The following is a 22,074-nucleotide window of genomic DNA, read 5'->3' on the forward strand; positions in this document are numbered from 1 at the left end:
TAGGGAGTGAGCTTCCCAGGTGGTTCAGTAGTTTAAAAATTTGCCTGCCAGTACAGGAGATGGGGGAGACACAGGTTTGATTCCTGGGTCAGGAAGATCCCCTGGAGGAGGAACTAGCACTCCATCCACTCCAGTGTTCCTGCCTGGAGAATCCCGTGGACAGAGGAGCCTGGTGGGCTACAGTCCATGGGGTCGCAGAGAGTCAGACCTGACTTAGCAACTGAGAACTCAAGATCATGACACCAGAAAAAGCCAAACTTCTGTCCAGGAGCACCCTGAGGGTCTCTGGCCAAAATGGCCTCCCTGTCCTGTTGAGTGGAATCAAAGCTGAGCAGCTCCCACCACCCTCCCCCTGCCTCTTCTTGGAATATTCTTCAGTTCCTTGTCGTCATTCAGGCAAATGTCCACCTCCTCAGAGAGGTCTCTCAGCCCTCCAGTTTAATTGCCTGTGTGAGCTCTCCGTCCTCAGCCCGCAAATGTTTCTGTCTTTAAAAATGGGTCACTACTTAAAATTGCCCAGGCATTTCTTCTGTCTCCTGTCACCAGGATGTGAGCTTGTGAGTGGAGGGATGGAATCTGCCTTCTCTGAAGCTCTGTTCGCTCATGTGGGACTGTGCCTGGCACTTACTGGTATCTAGGGAAATTCTGAGTAAACACGTGAGTGACCGGTAGTGGGAGCATTGTGGAAACTACCTTGGGGAAGGGAAAGGCTGGAGGCAGACCGCGAGGTGAGAGAGCTTTAAAGTAAGCCAGACGGAGATGCTCTGGTCCTGAACGAGGGCAGCGGCCAAAGGGAAGGAGGGAGCAACGCAGGAGAAGACCCAAGGCCCACCCAGAGCCACGTGGTGGAGAAGGTGCGCCCCTGGGACATCCCCAACCTCCAAAGATACAGGGAAGAGGACGCGCACGGACAGAGCCGAAACCTAGGTTCAGTCTTCAGAGCAAAAGTAAGACCCTGCTTTGGCCACGCCCCTTTGGAGTGTCCCAAAGCCCGCTTCATCCGTGCAGCAGCAGCATCTTCCTCTGCCTCCTGTGGCCGTGTGCTCCCTTCCGCTCCTCTTCCTGCCCTGCCCACTCTCTTCCCTCTGCTGTGGCTCCTCCAGGGTTCCTCTGTCCTCTTTCCCCTTTGTGTGTTGTCTGCTCCTCCATTACCAACCGTTCCCCTCCATGCGGATAGTTCTCAACCTGCCGGATGTGACCTCACTCCCTGGGAGTTCCAGGAACAACTGCCATCCAGGATCCCCCGTGTGTTTCCTGAGGACATGGGTCCCAAATGACAACCCGTGCCAGAACCTATATCATTAAGATCTCTTTTTTACAGCTCTTCTGTGCATTCTTCCCATCTCTTCTTGATCTCTTCTGCTATTAGGTCTTTATCGTTTCTGTCCTTTATGGTACCCATCTTTCAGTGGAGTGTTGTTTTGATATTTCCCATTTTCTTGAAGAGCTCTCTAGTCTTCACCCTTTCTGTTGTTACCCTCTATTTCTTTGCATTCTTCAGTGAAGAAGGCCTTCCTATCTCTCCTGCTATTCTCTGGAACTCTGCGTTTAGTTTAGTGTACCTTTCCCTTTCTCCCTTACTTTTCCTTTCTCTTCTTTTCTCAGCTGTTTGTAAAGCCTCCTCAGAAAACCTCTGTGCCTTCTTGCATTTATTTTTCTTTGGGATGGTTTTGTTTGCCTCCTTCTGCACAATATTCAGAGAAGGCAATGGCACCCCTCTCCAGTACTCTTGCCTGGAAAATCCCATGGACGGAGGAGCTTGGGAGGCTGCAGTCCATGGGGTCGCTAAGAGTCAGACACAACTGAGTGACTTCCCTTTCACTTTTCACTTTCATGCATTGGAGAAGGCAATGGCACCCCTCTCCAGTACTCTTGCCTGGAAAATACCATGGACGGAGGAGCCTGGGAGGCTACAGTCCATGGGGTCGCGAAGAGTCAGACACGACTGAGCGACTTTCCTTTCATTTTTCACTTTCATGCATTGGAGAAGGAAATGGCAAGCCACTCCAGTGTTCTTGCCTGGAGAATCCCAGGGACGGCGGAGCCTGGTGGGCTGCCATCTATGGGGTCGCACAGAGTCGGGCACGACCTGAGCGACTTAGCAGCAGCAGCAGCACAGTATTATGGACCTTCACCCACAGTTCTTCAGGCACTCTGTTTACTAGATCTAATCCTTTGAATCTATTTGTCACCTCCACTATATATTCATAGGGGATTTGATTTAATTCATACCTGACTGCCCTAGTGGTTTTCCCCACTTTCTTTAGTTTAAGCCTGAATTTTGCTATGAAAAGCTGATGACCTGAGCCACAGTAAGCTCCAGGTCTTGTTTTTGCTGACTGTATACAGTTTTTTCATCTTTGGCCACAAAGGATGCAATCAATCTGATTTTGGTATTGACTATCTGGTTATGTCCATGCGTAAAGTTGTCTCTTGTGTTGTGTGAAAAAGGGTGTTTGCTATGACCAGTGCATTCTCTTGCCAGAATACTATTAGCCTTTGCTCTTCTTCATTTTGTACTCCAAGGCCAAACTTATCTGTTACTCCAGGTATCTCTTGACTTCCTACTTTTGCATACACTGATACTATATGTAAAATAGATAACTGATGAGAACAGACTGCTTCCTGATGCACAGGAAACTCTACCCAATGCTCTGTGGTGACCTACATGGAAAGGAAATTCAAAAAATCGGGGATATATATATGTGAGTGTGTGTGTGTGTACATATATACATATGGCTGATTCGCTTTGCTGTACAGCAGAAAATAGCACAACATTGTAAAGCAACTGTAATAAACAATTTTAAAGAATGAAATTATATCATTTACAGCAACATGGATGGACCTGGAAGTTATCCTACTGAGGGAAATAAACTGGACAAAGACAAATACCATATGTCACCTACATGTGCAGCATAAAGAAAATGATGCAGATGAATTTATTTACAAAACAGAAGTAGAGCCACAGACGTAGAAAATAGTCTCTGTGGTTGCCAAAGGGGAAAGAACAAACTAGGAGTCTGGGATTAAGACATACACACGACTATATATGAAACAGACGACTAACAAGGACCTACTGTCCAGCACAGAAAGCTATGCTCGGTGTCTATAATAGCCCATAAGGGAAAAGAATCTGAAAAAGTTGATCTGTATAATTGAGTCTTGCTGCTGTACACCTGAAAGTCACATGCCATTGTAAATCAACTATATTTTAATAAAATAAAAATTTTTTAGAAAGAAAAGTAAGCCAGAAAAAAAAGTAAAAATAAAATTAAAACAAAAAGACTACAAATCTTCAGATAACTGTCTATGTACAGCTTTCTAGCTAATACCGTTTTAGGAGAAAAATTAACCCTTTGTAAATATCTGTTGGAGGGATATAACAATCTTTGGTACACACTGGGGAAATAGGAAGGAAAAATCAGACTTAAAGATTTTATGTTAAAATCTCCATTTAAGAACCAAAAGCACGTAATCAGTATGCTGTTTTAGGGCGTTTTGTGCTAAGTGAGGAAGAAAGAAAGTGCTGAAATAGCAACTTTTGTTTCTTCTCATAACTTTCCATGAAGCATGCCCAGTGTTTTTCTTTCTGGAATTACCAAAGATGGTGATGACAGAAACTGTTTTCCCTGGCAGCTTGCCTGCTCCCACCTGTGAAGAGGGCTTTAATTTTCAGGGATGGAATATAAACAACCAAAGGGAGTCATTTCGTTGACCCGAGGCACTCAAGTTTGGGTGGAGACTTTTCACCCTTTCTTAGGAGCCTAAGAATAAGACAGAATCCAAAAACACTGGGTAGGTACTAGAATTTCCATGGCCAAAAGTATGGTGACTTGGTCATCTAATAGTAGCAAATAACGGATAAATTCCCCACATCTTGGGCATAGGTCTATGCATGGTTTGTACAGTTCCTGGAAGGACTCTTTTTTTTCCCCCAACTTTAGGAATGAACCTATCAGTTCAGTTAGCTTTTGCTCCATCCATCTGCCCAGATGACACCCAGAAATAGGGACAACAGGAGACACTGCTTTCATTAAAAAGATGCTTGCTCACATAGAATCAGTGCTAGTTTATGTGTGCACGTGTGCTAAGTCTCTTCACTCGTGTCGAGCCCTTTGTGACCCTGTACACTGTAGCCCATCAGGCTCCTCTGTCCATGGGATTCTCCAGGCAAGAATACTGAACTGGGTTGCCATGCCTTGCTCCAGGGGATCTTCCAGTCCCAAGGATTGAACCCACATCTCTTACATCTCCTGTATTGGCAGGAATGTTCTTTACCACTAGCACCACCTGGGAATTCCCACTTTATTTGTAGTGACCAAAGTTAAATCGTGGCATCACCGACTCAATGGACATGAGTTTGAGTGAACTCTGGGAGAGAGTGAAGGACAGGGAAGCCTGGTGTGCTGCAGTTCATAGGGTTGCAAAGAGTTGGATGTGACTTAGTGATTGGATAAAACAACAACAGTATCGTCTGACAGCAAGATTACCTTTTGAACTTAAGACTATACAGGTACTCTAAGATTGAAACTCCCCACATATTATGTCATCGGTGACCATGGTGGATGTACTCTTTATGGTGGGACTTAGGAATCCCTGTAAGACCAGGATATGATGTCACCATCTCCTTGAATCCCCTCCCCAAATTCCCAGAAGGAGAGTCACAGGTTAGTACTAATACCTGAGCACTCTTTCCCCAGGGCTGTCTCACCTGGGGAAGGGTATAGAGAAGAGGTGTTTAGACAACCCCCCACTGAGGGCAGATCAGATCTGTGGAGTAGGCAGGGTCTGAGGGCTGTGTCCACAGGGGACATTGGAAGGGAAGCATCCTTGAGGAAATGCAAAGCTAAATAAATAGTAAACTGACAGAAACAAGCAAATCCCAAAGGAAACACGCCCTTGGGGTGTCAACTGAAAACTGATGCACAAACTGAAAGTTGAGAATTGTGTTTTATTCAGCAGATAAAACTGAGGACTGAAGCCTGGGACACAGCCTCTCAGATAAGCTCAGAAGAGCTAACAGGTGGTGGGGCTGGATATTTAGCGATTTTTGTAACAAAGACCAGGTAGTTGGAACATCAAAAGATTACTGTTACTTAAAGAAAAGCAGACATCTGAAGTTAAGGAATTTAGCACTTTTCTATGTCCGGGAAGATGCAAGTCTGGGCTCACTGAAATCATCCTTTGGTATGCACCTCACTTATCTAGGGCCAGTATCCTATGCTTTCTCATCCTGAGTCTCAGAGTCCACCATTGCGGGTGGTGGTAGCTGCACTGTCTGATGGTTTGATGGTGGGCATCCTGTCTCCAGGCAGAGTTCTCTTCAGGGCTCACCATTGGGGAGGTTATAATGTGATGTTTTGATGGCTGCAGCATCCTTTGTTTACTGATATGGTGCAATATTTTTTCACTAATGGCCAGCTCTGGGGACTTGTTAATTCCCCGAGTGATGCACCTTGACCCAAAGCCCCAGACTTTGAACTCTATTTCCTCCCTGGCTGCTACTTCCCCTTCCCTCCCTGAAGGCATGGCACCATGACCAGTGTGTCAGTCTGCCTGGGTTCTTGCATAATCTCTGCAGGTGCCCAAATGAACAAAACTGGGCCAGTGCAGCTATGGGAGCTGTGGCTTCGCGTCTCCTGGCAGGCAGGTTGGAGCTGCCCCAGGTGCCAACCTGGTCCTCACTTACCCTCTGGTCTGCTCCAGGACAGGTTTCACAGCAAAGGTTCCCTCTTCCCAGAGCTCGCGGTGCGCTCCCATCCAGTTCCCTCAGCAGCTTCTGCCACAAGATTTTACTTTCGTTTTCATTGAAATCTACTTGACATATAACATTGTGTATTTCAGGTGCCCCGTGTGCAGACTTGGTACATTAATATACTGTAATCTGATTGTAGCGACAGTCAGCACCCGTGTTCCTTCACATGCCTATCCTTTCTCTTTTTCTGGTGGGAAGAATCAAGATCTAGTGTTTCAACAAGTGATGATTATCATACAATATTATTGCCTATGATCGCTGTGCTAAGTACTAGATCTCTAGGCTTATTCATCTACTCTGTAAGTTTGTTTCCTAAAACTACCTCTCTCCTCTCTCCTCACACCCCAGCCTCTGGTCACCACCGTTTTACTGTTCTTATAAATTTGGGTGTTTTAGATTCCACATATTCTGAGTCATCTTACTGAGTGCAATGCCCTCAAGGCCCATCCACATTGTCACAAGCGGCGTCCAAATGGCCAACAGACAGAAGCGTGGAAAGACGCTCAGTATCACTCATCAGGGAAGTGCAAATCGGGACCACAGTCAGTATCACCGCACACCGGTCAGAATGACTGTTATCAAAAAGTCAGGATATAACCAATGTTGGCCACAATGTGGAGAAGAGGGAACCCTCGTGCTCTGTTGGTGGGAATGAAAAATGGTTAGCCACTATGGAAAGCATTATAGAGGCTTCTCAAAAAATTAAAAATAGAACTGCCCTACAACCCAGAAATTCTACTTCTGGGTATATTCCCAAAGGAAATGAAATCAGGCAGGACATGGGGCGGGAAGCATTTGCAGATTTCAGGCAGAGCATGGCCTGCTTTGCTGTCCTGTGGCAGGATCTCAGGTGGGTGTGAGGAGGCCAGGGAGGGGCTGTGACACTTATTCAGCTGAGAAATGACTGTGGGTTCAGGCGAGTAGTGACAGGGACACAGAGGAAGACTGGCCTCTGCTGGAGGGGTGTGGACTATTCCAGGAAGATATGCAGCGTCTGGCCCAGAACAGCTAGAAACAAGGCGTTGTTGTTCTCCTGAGATGGAGGAGGCAGGGGGAGGAGCATGCTAGCAGTAAAGAATGCCCCTGCCAATGCAGGAGATGAAAGAGATGCAGGTTCTATCCCTGGGTCAGGAAGATCCTCTGGAGTAGAAAATGGCAACCCATTCTGTATTCTTGCCTGGAGAATCCCATGGACAGAAGAGTCTGGCAGGCTACAGTCCATGGGGTCCCAAAGACGTGTAGTTGCCTAAAGCTACTTAGCATCCATGCACATGGGGGAGGAGCAGGTCTGGGGAGAGAATCAAGGGGTTGGTTTGGACATGCACCTGCCCGTGTCCAGGTGCTCTTGTCAGCAGGCATTTAGGTGTGTGACCTTGGAGCTTAGGGGAGTTCAGGCCAAGCTGTGAACCTGGGAGCCTGCACAAAGGTGGCATTGACACCACTGCATATGGAAGAAACCACCTTGAAAGTTCTCAGGAATAAGGGAAGTGGCCAAGGACGGCCCCTGGGGTGGGCTCAGTTGCCAGAAGCCCGAGGGGGAACATGTCAGCAAAAGACCCCCCAGAAATGCGCCTCCAGCCTCACGCCTGTCGATGCTGCTGCATCTTACCCCTTGTAACCTGCCCTGTTGCACATCACCCCCGGACAGCCTGCCCAGCCCGTCTCTGCTCCACGCTGCACTGGTTTAGATGCCCCACTCTCCCAGGGGGTGTTAGCGCCCTCTGCACAGTGGCGCTGTCCATCTTTATCCTGCCTGAGCTCTGCAGCCTCTGACTCTCCTGATCACTTTGTGCTCCATGACACCGCACCCTCTCAGGTTTTCCCAGCTCTCGGACAGCTTCCCAGAAACTTCCATCCTATACCAGCCTCATGAAAGTTAGGCCTTCTTAGGGTTTTGTCTTTTCCTTTCTTCCCTGACACTCTTCTTGAACAATCCCACCCATGCTTAGCTTCAGTGCCACTGCCATGCAAGTGTCTCAGTGGGACACCTGCAGCCTGTCCACAAGGAAGCCCCACAGACATGGCCAAAACCAGCCCCCCTGTTTCGTTTGGTTTAGGGAAGCCCCCTGAACTATTTCTCCACACACGCACCCTGTGGTGAGGAGCAGTGCCATTGTCCATGAGACATCTGATCATTACCTACCTCCCTTCCAACAAAATCAGCCTCGAGGTCCCGTCCATCTTGCTCACCTCTTATTCTCAGTGCCAAGCACAGTATTGGACACATAACATTACAAAGTCACCTGTCCTCAGGGGAAAACAGGTATTGGTTTCATCATACAGATGCTTTTGGTTACAGCATTCACTGCTGCTGCTGCTGCATCACTTCAGTCGTGTCCGACTCTGTGCGACTCCATAGACGGCAGCCCACCAAGCTCCCCCGTCCCTGGGATTCTCCAGGCAAGAACACTGGAATGGGTTGCCATTTCCTCCTCCAATGCATGAAAGTGAAAAGTGAAAGTGAAGTCGCTCAGTCGTGTCTGACTCTTCTCGACCCCATGGACTGCAGCCTACCAGGCTCCTCTGCCCATGGGATTTTCCTGGCAAGAGTACTGGAGTGGGGTGCCACAGCATTCACTAAGTTAATGGATATTTAGTGCCCACCCAAAATATGCCAAGGACAGTTGCCAGCACTAAGGAGATAGCAGCAAATCCCGCAAAGGGTCCACCTTCAAAACAGGGTGTGGTGTCAGAGACCATGGGCTGGACCCACGTGTGTCCCCTTTTGTAAGCAGACGAAGTGTCAGAGAGCGGTCAGCTCTGTGGCCTTCAGCAGGTGACCGAGGCCCTCTAAACTCACTTCCCTTTAATGGACAATGAGACAGATGTTCACTCCATCGGCTTGTTTTGATGATTACACAGGGCAGCGGGGATGCACAGGAACCCTGAGTGCAGCATCTTCCTCTCAGCACGTAAGCTGGGGTCATCAACGCTCTCTTTCATTGACTCACCACTCAAGGTGAGTCAGGTGGGATTGGTCTCAAATTCAGCTTCTGGTCCTCTGTGTCCTCACCTGTGAAATCAAAGAGCTGGAGTTCCCGCTCTAGAATTTTGTGTTCTGTGGTGTCCTTTGGTTTATTTCCTGTTTCTTTAGCAAACACATATACATCACTTCCTAACAGCATTTCTGGCAGCTGGGGACATTTCTGAGCACTCGCGTGATACGTATGTGATGCCTTATGGTGCCCCGTGAGGTGGGCGCTACTGTTGTTCCATTGAAGAGCAAAGAGCAAGTCACAGAGAAAGTAGTGTCTGAGTGAGCATGGCAGCTGGCGTAGGTTCTGTGTGACTCACAGCTCCCAGGGTGGCCTCACTTTTCTGCAAGAGGTACTATCAGCACACGTAGCCCTCGAAACCTAACTAGGATACCTAACCACATTCTCTGAGGAGCCTGATTCCTTGTAGGAGCTGGAACCAAGACTGGGGTCCTTCCAGGTGTGATTCTGCAGGTGACCTCCAGGGCTCCCTGTCGTACTGCGCTGTCCGCCATTGGCTCGGGGGGCGATGAGAAGGGTCAGGAGGTGAAAGGTCTTAGTAGAAACTACCCATCAGTGAGGATGGCATTCTCTGTGCTTTTCATGATATTAACATATTTAATCCTCCCAGGCACTAAAGAAACAATAAATATTTTCATCCCTGTTTTACAAGTGGAGAAGTTGAGGCACAGAGAAATTAAGCAGCTTACCTCACAGTGGAAGCAAAACTCTAATCCTGCTTTCTACCTCCAGGGTCCAAGCATGACCACCATGCTACGCTCTCCTCTTGCTGATATATTTTCCTATGCTGTTCTTGTTCAAATCCTTGTGATCATCCTCTTAAAAAGCACAAGTGTATTTAGAGGAAAATTATACAGAATAATCAATACAGAAGCAGTCATTGAAATTTTAAATGAGAGCAACCTCATTATACCCTAATGTTGGCATCCTGGTGTCCCTGGAGAATGAGAATATGATCAAGAAATAAGTACCTTAGAATGCGGGTCCCCAGCCTCCGAGATCTAATGCTTAATGGTCTGAGGTGGGGCTAATGTAATAATAATAGGAATTAAGCGCACAATAAGCATAATGTGACTGAATCATCCTGAAACCTTCCCCACTCCCATCCGTGGAAAACTTGTCTTCCGTAAAACTGCTCCCTAATACCAAAAAGGTTAGGAACTGCTGCCCTAGATGACTGAGGATTTATCCCTTAAAGTAAAAATCTGTTGTGTTCAGATCTTTTTTAAGCAGTTCCAAGGGAAATCTTTCTAGACGCATCACTAGTTTTTCAGAATTCTCGGATGTCACACTGACTCTTCCCAGGAAGCTCTGGATTTATTGTTTGTTTTTGTTCAGTAGCTAATTTGTGTCTAACTCTTTGCAATCCCATGGACTGCAGCATCCCAGGCTCCCCTGTTCTTCACTATCTCCTGGAGTTTGCTCAAACTCATGTCCATTGAGTTGGTCACGCCATCCATCCAACCATCTCATCCTCCATTGCCCCCTTCTCCTGCCCTCAATCTTTCCCAGCATTAGAGTCTTTTCCAATGAGTCAGCTCTTCCCATCAAATAGCCAAAGTATTGGAGCTTCAACTTCAGCATCAGTCCTTCCAATGAACATTCAGGGTTGATTTCCTTAAGGATTGACTGGTTTGATCTCCTTACTGTCTAAGGGACTCTTCAAAAGCATCAATTCTTTGGTGCTCAGCCTTCTTTATGGTCCAACTCTCACATCTATGCATGACTACCAGAAAAACCACAGCTTTGACTAGACGGACCTTTGTTGGCAAAGTGATTATTGTTTAGACCAAGCTTGGCAGGAGCCTGGCAGGTGTGGCAGGGCAGGAGCCTCCTGTTACTGATCACAGACATGAGCTGGCAGCCAGTTTCTGCTTGGTTCTAAAAAGGTGAGGTTTCCAGCAGGCCAGATTTTCCCTGGATAAGATGCTTCAGAGGGGAAAGGAAACATCAGTCACAACATCAGGTTTTCAGATTCTAATGTGTGCTATTACTGGGTTTTGTTTGATGATAATATAGGAGCCTGCAGATTTATAAAATAGTTGTCATTTGTGTTGTAAGCTCATTTCATCACTTTGGGAGAAATGTAGAGCACATAATAAGATTAAGTCTAGATTGATTTAATAAAAACTATGAAAAAGTATACCAGGAAACTACATTAAAGTAATAAGAATTTTAAACATTTGAAATCAAGAATCCCTTTCTTAGTATGACCCTGGGTTAGAAAAAGGAGGTGGGGAGACTTGACAGGTTGAATTAAATAACTTTTATATTCCAAAAAATGTATAAAAAACACAGAAAATTAAAATACCATAAGAAGCTAGGGAAGATATTCACAACATTTATGTCATTTAGAGGGTTGATACTAAGATAAGGATGACACCACAGTAGGGAGAAAACAGCTTACTGGATATGAACGTTCTCTTTCTCACACGCACAAGTAAAGAGTAATCATTAAAAAATGCTAACCCTAGCATTTAAAGAATGTAGATCTAAAAAGTAATTAGGGTACTTTTCATTGACTCTGATAAAAACCTGAATGGTTATCTTGGTTCTGTTGTTGAGTGGGGTGGGGAGAAAGTGGAGCGTTAGTGAGTGTGTAAGCTATAATACCACTCCAGTATTCTTGCCTGGAGAATCCTAGGGACGGGGAGCCTGGTGGGCTGCCGTCTATGGAGTCGCACAGAGTCAGACACAACTGAGGGACTTCACTTTGACTTTTCACTTTCATGCATTGGAGAAGGAAATGACAACCCACTCCAGTGTTCTTGCCTGGAGAATCCCAGGGATGGGGGAGCCTGGTGGGCTGCCGTCTATGGGGTTGCACAGAGTCGGACATGACTGAAGCGACTTAGCGGCAAACTATAATAAAGCCTTTGTGAAGGTCTGTTGAGCAATGTGTCTCCTGTTTTGTCTTGAATTTCATTTTATTGTGCTTAGAACCCTTGATATGAGACTCACCCCCTTAAACCGTGGCGTGTACCATGCGTCCCCCTCGATTCTGCGTGCAGGGTTGTGCAACAGACACCTGGAGCTCACCCACCTTGCTTGACTGAAATGCCTACTGGTTAGTGACTCCCTGCCTCCCTTCCCCAGCCTCTGGCAACCACCATTTTACCCTTTGATTCTGTAAATTTGCCTAGTGTATTAGACCTCTGTGTGAGTAGAATCGTGCAGTATTTGGCTTCCCAGGTCTGGCTTATTTCATGTAGCACAGTGTCTTCGGGGCTTATCTGTATTGTCACATGTTGAAGAATGTCCTCTGTCTTCATGACTGAGTGCTCTTTCATTGTACGAAGGGACTACAGTTTCTTTACCTGTTCATGTCGATGGACATTTAGGTCACTTCCACATCCTGGCTATTGTGAACAATGCTGCAGTGAACACTGGAGCATTCATATCACTTTGAGATTCCGATTTCAGTTCATTTGAAAATTGCATTGCCTGTGAGCCAGTGAGTTTATGGAGCTGTATTAGAAGAGAACAAAATGGAAACAGATTAAATATGTGAGGAGTCTCTTTGCAAATGTATTCGAAATAGTTGTTGGAAAAATCGAAATGCCAAACCTTGAGGATAGGTACACACACGTGTGGTTCCTGCAGGGGTGGACCCATCCCCTCCTCAGGACGTCAGAGAGATTTCCTACCCAGCAGTGGGCAGTATCACAGGTGAAAAAAGCAGTTTTCCTTCTGAGAGTGTGTTCTCATTTTAGTAAATATTCATATATGTAGATACACAGAAAGCAGGCTAAGGAGAAACACATCAATTTAATAGAGGTTGTCTTTTAGGGGTAGAGGTGAGGATTTTCACTTAGCATGTTATATGCCCCTCTATTATTTGAAATATTTTTAGTGATTATATATAGTCTTCATTTGTCAAAGTAAAAACAATAGAGTATTCACATTTTGAATGAAAGAGAAATGAGAATACGAGGCCAGGGCTGTGTTATACTTGCAGGCTCTCATAAATTCCTTCTATAATATGCTCCATTTATATAAAAAATTCCTACTTCATTCTTTCTTATATTCAAATAAACATTTGATTCCTGAAGTGCAAAGGCAAGAAGCAAGAAATTGTGGCAATTCAGAGACTGATAAATCACACCCTTTACTATAGAGAACTCAAAGGCAAACAGGACTCAAGGGAGCAAGCATGGCCGCAGATGGCTAGAACCCAGGGAGGGGAGCTAAGGGCTGACCTCTGAGAGATGTTCTGCTCCTGCATCTGGGCAGGAAGAGGGGTTGACTAACTGTCACCTGAGGACATCAGGGGTCTTCCTGAGAAGTGGCCTTAAGGAGTGAGGAAGATTTCAGCAGCGGCAGATGTAAGTGCTGGGAAAGGAAGGACGTTCTAGGCAGAAAGAACAGCTTGAAAAAAGGCAAGGAAGGAAGGACCCAGCTGGGCACAGCCAAGCCCCCTGGAGCTGTGGATTCAACAGGAAAAAGATGCTCCTGGATTCCTTCTTTCACTTGCATGTGCCCAGTGCCCAGCGTGGAGCTTACTGGTTCCAAGCACACATGCTTGGAATGATGGATGGATGAGGTAACAGGAATAGATATTTCCACTCAAAACTCTCAGAGTCCTATCTTCCAGACCTGAGGAAAATGGTTTAAACCAAAATCAAATCTCAACTCTGCCCACTTGTGAGCTGTCTGACCTTGGGCAAGCAATCTTTTACAAGCTTTAGTTTCTTCTTTTATAAAACAGAGATAGTGAAATTACCTGCCCCTGGGGGCCTCTGAGGCAGTTTTATGATATGCATTGGCACCCTTAGTAAATGTTAATAAAGTCTCATTGCTGCCAGTGTTAAAGGTATTTTCTATGAGGCTGTATATATTGGGTTTTAAACACCTAAACAAACTTTTTGGCCAATCTAGTACTTTTGTTTAAACACCTTGAAATAACAAAAGCTCCAGAAAAAAAAAAAGAGAGAGAAGTTTGCCCATTAGATCTTGTCTTGGTTGGAGTCTCAGACCTTGCCAGACACTTTGCAAAGGCATTACCTTAATTGATCAGAAGTAGCCGTGTGCCCGGAAAACGCATGGTCTTCAGCCGTTGTTGAGGGGCTGTGCTTCTATCCAGGAGAAGGGCAACTGGGGCCAAAGCTGGGCCATCTTGGCAAAGGCTCGAGGAGTTTGATGCTTCTCCAAATCTTGTAACGAGGAGTGAGCCAGAACTTTCTTTCAACGGGGAAAAATTGCTTTTCCAAGCTACTGAGCCAGAATCGCTTTCCTGATTCGTTTTTCTAATTATCTCCCACTTGATGCCGGCGCTCAGCAGAATCTGGAACACGTCGTCATTATACAGACGTCAGTGGGAGCTTAGCAGGCACTGATCAACCAGCGTGAACTCACAGAGGATACTGTGTCCCAAGTCAGCCCCAAATTGCAGCTCTCGGCAGCATTTCCAGCCAGAAGAAGATCATGTCATGTTACAGAATTCTCTCTCCTTCACTCATGGTGGGCATCAGTAGGAGGTCAGGAACTCTGTCATTCCCATGAATCCTTTGAAGTCACTGTCCTTGCAGTCACAGAACAAGGAACTAGCAATAGCTGGTGAATTAATGGAAAGAACAAGTGAACAACTGACATTAAACAAAATCTCTCGTCATCTTTTAAGAAGAGATGGAGGAATGTGGACCAGAAAATCACACAGGCAGGCCCATCCATAGTGTTTGAGCAATCCTGATTAATGAATGGATGACTGTCAGTCCCAAAGGAAGAAATCCAGGAACCAGAGCCAAGGCTCTCTGCCTTTCAGCATTGTCATCGCCTGCAGCTCGATGAAGATGGAGGCAGGATTATGATGGTGCTGGTGGTGAGAGCAGGTGACCACCTCAGACCAGGGCCTCCCCTGCTCAGGGTCTCCTGAGGATCCAGCTCACACACCCCACGGGCAACCAGACCCCAGGAAAACTAGGGACATTAACAATGTATAGACACTGATGCTGCTGCTGCTGCTAAGTCGCTTCAGTCGTGTCTCTGTGCGACCCCAGAGACGGCAGCCCACCAGGCTCCCCTGTCCCTGGGATTCTTCAGGCAAGAATACTGGAGTGGGTTGCCATTTCCTTCTCCAGTGCATGAAAGTGAAAAGTGAAAGTGAAGTTGCTCAGTCATGTCCGACTCCTAGCGACCCCATGGACTGCAGCCCACCAGGCTCCTCCGTCCGTGGGATTTTCCAGGCAAGAGTACTGGAGTGGGGTGCCATTGCCTTCTCCAATAGACACTGATAGAACAGTGGAAAACTTTGACAGCCATTTATTTGAAAGAGTCTTGGTGAATTTATCCTGAGTTTGGGAGGTAACCATGTGATGAGTTTCTTAAATTTGGGAAATCACTTTTTGAATCTGCTTTTCCTCCAGTCTTATGTGTTCCTTACCTCAGAGGTTATAGTCAAGGAATGTATCCAAAACTCAGTAAAAGGAGAAGAAAAGGGCACGTGGGGAAGATAAAGGACTGCTAGGAAGTTTAATTTGTCATCACTGAAATCACAGTCTTCATATTCTACCAAAGACAGAGGGGGTGAATTGAATGGACTGTGGCGGATGGAATCCACACTTGCATCTCTTAGAGTTCCTGCATTGGCAGGCAGGTTCTTTACCACTAGCACCACCTGGGAAGCTTCAGAGAGTGTCCTAAAGAGATGCACAGCTGGGGATCACCCCAGTGAGCCAAGCGGGTTTCTGACCAGAAAACTCCAGGAAAGCTCATGAATGTTCACAGACCCTATCCACAAAAACACACTTATTTAGGAGCAGTTGGCTAAGGGCTTCCCTCGTAGCTCAGTTGGCCTGTAAGGCAGGAGACCCAGGTTCGATCCCTGGGTCAGGAAGATCCCCTGGAGAAGGAAATGGCAACCCACTCCAGTATTCTTGCCTGGAGAATCCCCATGGACAGAGGAGCCTGGTGGGCTACAGTCCATGGGGTCACAAAGAGCATACAGGACTAAGTGACTGGCACACATGCACACACACACACACATACCAGAAGAAAATGAATATAAAGAGTTTTTATTGAAGTATAGTTGATTAACAATGCTGTGTCAGTTTCAGGTATACAGCAAAGTGATTCAGTTATACATCTATCTATCTCTTTCAGATTCTCTTCTATTATAGATTGTTACAAGATATTGAGTTCCCTGTGCTAAACAGCAGGTCCTTGTTGATTATCTGGTTTGTGCATCAGATCAGATCAGATCAGTCGCTCAGTCGTGTCCGACTCTTTGTGACCCCATGAATCACAGCATGCCAGGCCTCCCTGTCCATCACCAACTCCCAGAGTTTACTCAGACTCACGTCCATCAAGTCAGTGGTGCCATCTAGCCATCTCATCCTCTGTCATCCCCTTCTCCTCCTGCCCCCAATCCCTCCCAGCATCAGAGTCTTTTCCAATGAGTCAACTCTTCGCATAAGGTGGCCAAAGTACTGGAGTTTCAGCTTTAGCATCATTCCTTCCAAAGAAATCCCAGGGCTGATCTCCTTCAGAATGGACTGGTTGGATCTCCTTGCAGTCCAAGGGACTCTCAAGAGTCTTCTCCAACACCACAGTTCAAAAGCATCAATTCTTCGGTGCTCAGCCTTCTTCACAGTCCAACTCTCACATCCATACATGACCACAGGAAAAACCATAGCCTTGACTAGACAGACCTTTGTTGGCAAAGTAATGTCTCTGCTTTTTAATATGCTATCTAGGTTGGTCATAACTTTCCTCCCAAGGCATAGTAGTGTGTATATGTCAATCCCAACCTCCTAATTTATCGCTTCCCACCACTTTTCCCCTTTGGTAACCATAAGTTTGCTTTCTTTATCTGAGAGTCTGTTTCTATTTTGTAAATAAATTCATCTGTATCACATTTTAGATTCCACATGTAAGTGATATTACATGGTATCTATCTTTCTCTGTCTTACTTCACTTAATATGATAATCTCTAAGTCCATCCATGTTGATGCAAATGGCATCATTTCATTCTTTTATATAGCTCAGTAGAAAGACGTGTTTTTAAAGATACAAATTAACAGCCTCAGAGAGAAAAGAGAGTGTATCCAGGAAACAAGACATGAACGTATTTCAAAAAAATACAACAAAAAAGAGTGCTTGGAGGTTAAAAATATAGTAACCGAAAACTTAAAAGCCGAAAGAGTTGGATAATGAAATAAAGGAGGTTTCTAAGAGAGAGGGTAAAAATGTTTCTTTAATTAGTCAAGAATATTCAAATACAACACAAATGAACCTATTTACAAACAGAAACAGACTCAATTAGCTGAACAGCAGAAATTAGCACATTGTAAGTCAGCTTTGTTTCAATTAAAAAGGAAGAATACTCAAGAAAAGTTAGGAAATTGATTTAGAAATCACAGTGTTCGAGTAATTGGAATCCTTAAAGAAAAGAGAAAACAGAGAAAAGAAAAAAATCTCTGAGAAATGGCACAAGAACATTCTACAGAATCACAGGATGTACAGACCTCTAGAGTCCGTGGATGCCCCAGCAGAGCGTAAAGAGCAGTTTCACCCCAGGCATGCCTTAGGATGACCTAAGGAGTGAGGGGACGCCCAAGCCTGCGGCAGGAAAGAAGACGGACAACCAGCCTGGGTGGGGTGTCCTCACCGCAGGGTTGCAGGCCAGGAGGGGATGGGGTGAGTGCTGAGCATCCTGAGAGATTTCTTACCATCAGAGACCCCACAGGCACCATGCGGATGGCTCAGTGTAGCAGAACGCAGACATTCTTAGATTTTCAAGATCTCAAAAATTCACACCACATCCTTCTTGTCTCAGCTGATAGTCACCTTGCCCTGCTAAAATGAAGTGAAATTTTAAAAGGCATGGGATCCAGGGGACAAAGGATAAAATATCTGGATAAACAGATAACCAGGAGACAGCAAAAAGAAAAAAGTTAGAAGACAAATCAGTTATCAAGTTTAGAGAAAACAAAAGTTCACCTAGAAAGAAAGTATAGTCAATATACACTTTATATGTCTTGGTTAGAGAAACTTGCTCTTGAAGAAAACATCTGTTTTCATAATTATATCTACTATAACTCTATATGGTTAACTAAATAGTGAATGTTAATTTGATTCTTGTGCTCTAAATTTTTTTGAAGATTTGGGAGGAAAAGTGTGTGTGTGTGTGTGTGTGTGTGCACGCGCGTGCATGTGGGGCAGGGGGTGGGACAGGCATTATGGGTCTGCATGTGCCTGTGTCTGAGAACTTCTGGGGTAGGAAGCCAAAATCTAACATGGGGAAAATCCAGAAATAGCAGAATAAGCTTATTATTTAGAAAAACAGGATAAATGCTAAGTGAAAGAGAGTTTGAAGTGGCTGCTACTAGAGTGGGCAGGTTTGACTAAGCTTTGTGGAACTGTTTGCCTTTTTATGGCCATGTTTTTCATAAAGAGTTTGAAAGTTATAGGATGTGGTTATAATATATTGTGATAGAATGATAGAAAAAATATGACTTTTAAAAGAAAGCAGAAAGCCCAGAAAAATGTTTGCCAACTGTTAGCAGTTAATCTGAATGTCAATTAAAGGATTTTTCTTTCCTCCTTTTATAATTAAAAAAAAAATTGAGATATGTATTACTGATGAAGTTGTAGATTTTTACAGACAGACATGCTACACACACATACTTCACACACTCATACACACTCATGCTACACACACATACACACACTACACACATGCATACACATGCACACACTTATTTAGTTACTCACTCACATCCGACCCTTCTGCAGCCCCATGGACTGTGGCCCACCAGGCGCTTCTGTCCATGGAATTCTCCAGGCAAGAGTATTAGAGTGGGTTGCCATTTCCTATTCCAGGGGATCTTCCCGACCCAGGGAACTCCTGCACTGCAGGCGGATTCTCTACCACTGAGCCACCTGGGGAGCACACACACACACACACACACACACACACACACACATTCTACTCACATACTTGGAGCACCAGGTCTGGCCCAGAAGAGGAGGTTGCCTTCCCTGGGAAGCAGAGCCACGTGCCCTGTCCTCTGGGAGCCTGCTTGGGTTAAAACACCCGGCTCCAAGAGCAGGACGGGAAGCCCAGCGGGTGGTGTTGGCTGCACCCCTCCCAGGATGAGCCCTCGAAGGACTGGGTGTCCCTGGATTTGGAGCCCGAGGCTTCTGTCCGCCCCCCAGTGCAGGAACTCTGTGCACATCCTCACGTGTGATGAAGTGTTCTTTATGCACACGTTCAGCAGTGGCTGTACAAAAGCATGGAGAATCCCATGGACCGACAGGCCTGGTGGACTTCAGCCCATGGGGTCACAAAGAGTCAGACACGACTGAGCGACCGAGCACACACATATGAGAGCTGAGGATCCCCTTTTTCATATTGATGCTGAGAGGAGATTTCCAAATCTTCCAATTTGCCTGCAGGCCCTGGGAAATATAGGGCAGAGCTTCTGCCCTTTGCCACCTAGCAGTCTTGGGGGCATCTCTGAACATCCCTGGACCCCCACAGGGCCACTCCTGGGCAACACAGGCAGTCCTCACACCCCTGCCTCCATTGCCCACACAGGAAATCCAGTGAGGGGACTGGCAACCTGCCAGCCCTCCTCGGGGTGCCCATCACTCTGGCCAGCTCCTCCACGTACACGGCCACCCTCACACTGACCCCCTTTGTCCTTCTTTGTGCTTTGCAGATGTCTCTGGGGTCGCAGATTGACTTACAGAAGAAGAAGAGGCGGGCACCGGCTCCCCCTCCACCACAGCCCCCACCACCCAGCCCGCTGGTGCCCCCCCGCACGGAGGACAGGGAGGAGGGCAGGAAGGGCAGGACGGGTGAGTGACCATGTCTGCACGCCTCTGGGTGCTTGGCCTGCATCTTAGCACTGCTCCTCACCCCTGCAGTGGCCTCCTCTGGGATGGCATTAACCCGAAGAATATTTAGGCTAAAGAAAGAAAGTCTGGAAATAAACAGTCGTGAGTCATGTAATACCCTGCAGGCGTTTTCTGGGGGTGGTGCAGGCATTTAGAAGGTGGGCCAGTGGGGAAAGGTGAGGGTGATTGAGGAGGCTCCGGAGGGGGCGCTTGATGGGGAGCCTGTGTGTGTGGCTGGGAGTCGGTGTCTGCTTGTAGAAGGCGATGAGTCCAAGGATGGAGCCCACGGATGACGGTGTGAAAGACTTTCAACCCAGGGGATTTATAGATCAGGTGACAACAGCTTAGTTATTTTTTGAGCGCACCAGTTCTACAGCTTTCATGTATGATAATCCTAGAGAAAAAGGGAACCCAAGTTAAAGTGTGTGCAATCATAGTATAGTTTAAAAGGGTGCAATTATAATATGTGTGAGCAGAAAGACCTATTAGATCATAATATCCTACTCCCATCCCTAGGTCCATGAGCCAGGGCTAGCCAGTTTTATTCTAAAATCACTGTTTGTTATTTCATTTACGGAGGGACCAAGATAAGCCTCTGACAAGTGCCTCAGCCTCGTTTCAGGGGTGCCGTTCAGTCTCCTGGGCACCCTCGTGGTCTGCCTTTGACCTCATGGCTGCAGCCCCCAAAGGGAAAAGATGCCCAAGGATGCAGTGTCTCACTGTTGGTCCCTAAAACTTCTGTGAGAGCTTACTTGGCTGTTCGTCAGCATTTTCCCCTGGTTAGTACCTTGCTTTTAACGTCTTAGCATTTCACAGCGTGGGAATCGGCTTTTCTAAGGAGCCGTAGCCTGTATTTCAGGTCAGTGCATCCTCTTTCCCAAAGGAAAAGCTATCCAATTTAAAGGATCAATAGCTCCTTCAGCTAATCCTGTTTTCTTTTTCTCTTAACAATGAGACCCCTATTCTGCCTTCCAAGCCGCCTCCTCACTCTTTTCATAAATGGATGATGAACTCAGATTGAGAGTTCCCTGTTGAAATTCTTAGAGGCATCCATGCTAAGTGTAGTGTGGATGTGTTGAGTCCTGCAAACCTCCTGGTCAGACCAGCCCATTTCAGCCCCAGGAAGGGCCTCCTGATGGAACCTTGAAAGACCGAGGCCCAACTCTGATGAGCTTAGAGATTCTGGCATGGGTTGGGCTGCTGGTACCCAAGGGGATCACAGGAGAAGGGAGATGGGATTTTAAAGTGAAAACTAGGATGATAATTCCCTCTACAAAGAGGTGTGGATGGTAGTAACTGGGCATGAGTCTCTCTCTGGTCCACAAACTTGTTTGTGAAGATTGCGGAGGAGGCCAGAAGTTCCTTTCCTCCAGATAATAACTTGGAATAATTTTTGAGGTCAGGGGTCTTGGCCATTTCAAGGCAGATTTCCGTCACCATCAGAAATCCCCATGAATTAAAAGTACAATACTGGCATTGCAAGCAGAACTTTTAGCCAAAATCTTGGCTTTAGGTTAAAAGATAATGCTTTAAAAGTAGTCCAAACCACAACAGAATATGCTGAGCTTTTTGTATCAGATCCCTAGAGATCAAAATGTTTTAAATGTTTGGTACTTGTGCTAAAGGAGTATTGCAGCTGGCTGGATTTGGGTCTTGACCCAAATTTCTGGGTAAACAAGACCAAGCCTCCTAGTGGAGAGCCTCTTCGTCTACCTGCCTTGGGGTTGGTGCTGTTTTATCTGTCAGGTCCTTACCTGTGAGCCAGGAGAACCACACCCATGCAGACTGCCTTAGCTCATTTGCACTTTGAGAGAGGAAATGATATGTAGATATAGGAAAATTAACATTTTTCTGTGTCTAAAGAACTATAACCAAGAGAAGGAACAAATGGATATATCCCTTGATGAAGAAATGAAGTCTCTTAGTATTTTTATTCATAGTCTGATAAAGAGCATGAAGTATAGACTCTATTAGTTACTAGAAGAGTCTAAACGTTAGAGCTTGAAGAAACTATTTTTAAGATGAGTATAATGAGCACAACTTATGACACTAGTAACTCATATCATGTGTCAAGTCATTGACTTTCAAAAATTTTATTAGCAGATCATTTTCATAGCAAATTGTAAATAAATCCCCAATGTGAATAGATGAAAGAGGGTTGCTCTGATGGTCTGAGAGATAGACAGGAGTGAGGGACCCCACTTTGTCCAGCCAAGGACCCTTTTTGAGACAACGTTTGAAAGCTATTACCACAAACAAAGAGATTGATAGTGTAAATGAGCTTAAAGAGGGAAACAAAATTAGGGGATTATCGAATCTATAATAGATGATAAATATAAGCAACAAGAATAAGCCAAAAAAAAAAAAAAAACCACCTGTGAAGCGGAAAAAGACTATTGTGAAGAAAAGGAGTTCCTTTTAACTTGACAGAACTGTTTACGGAGTTTTAATAATAGTTACAGGTCCAGAATTTGAAAATACTGT

General features: G+C 45.7%; 1 protein-coding gene across 4 annotated transcripts in view; it reads left to right on the forward strand.

The window, feature by feature from the left end:
- Positions 1–22,074, forward strand: part of COBL (cordon-bleu WH2 repeat protein) — a 304,124-nt gene that overhangs the window by 197,055 nt on the left and 84,995 nt on the right. For all 4 annotated transcript variants that reach the window (XM_061413311.1, XM_061413309.1, XM_061413308.1 and 1 more), the window contains one exon: positions 19,413–19,551. In XM_061413311.1, the coding sequence (XP_061269295.1) occupies positions 19,413–19,551 (139 nt within the window). The remainder of the gene's footprint in view (positions 1–19,412; positions 19,552–22,074) is intronic.

This window comes from Bos javanicus, chromosome 4 (assembly GCF_032452875.1).
Source record: "Bos javanicus breed banteng chromosome 4, ARS-OSU_banteng_1.0, whole genome shotgun sequence".
Classification (NCBI taxonomy): Eukaryota; Metazoa; Chordata; class Mammalia; order Artiodactyla; family Bovidae; genus Bos; species Bos javanicus.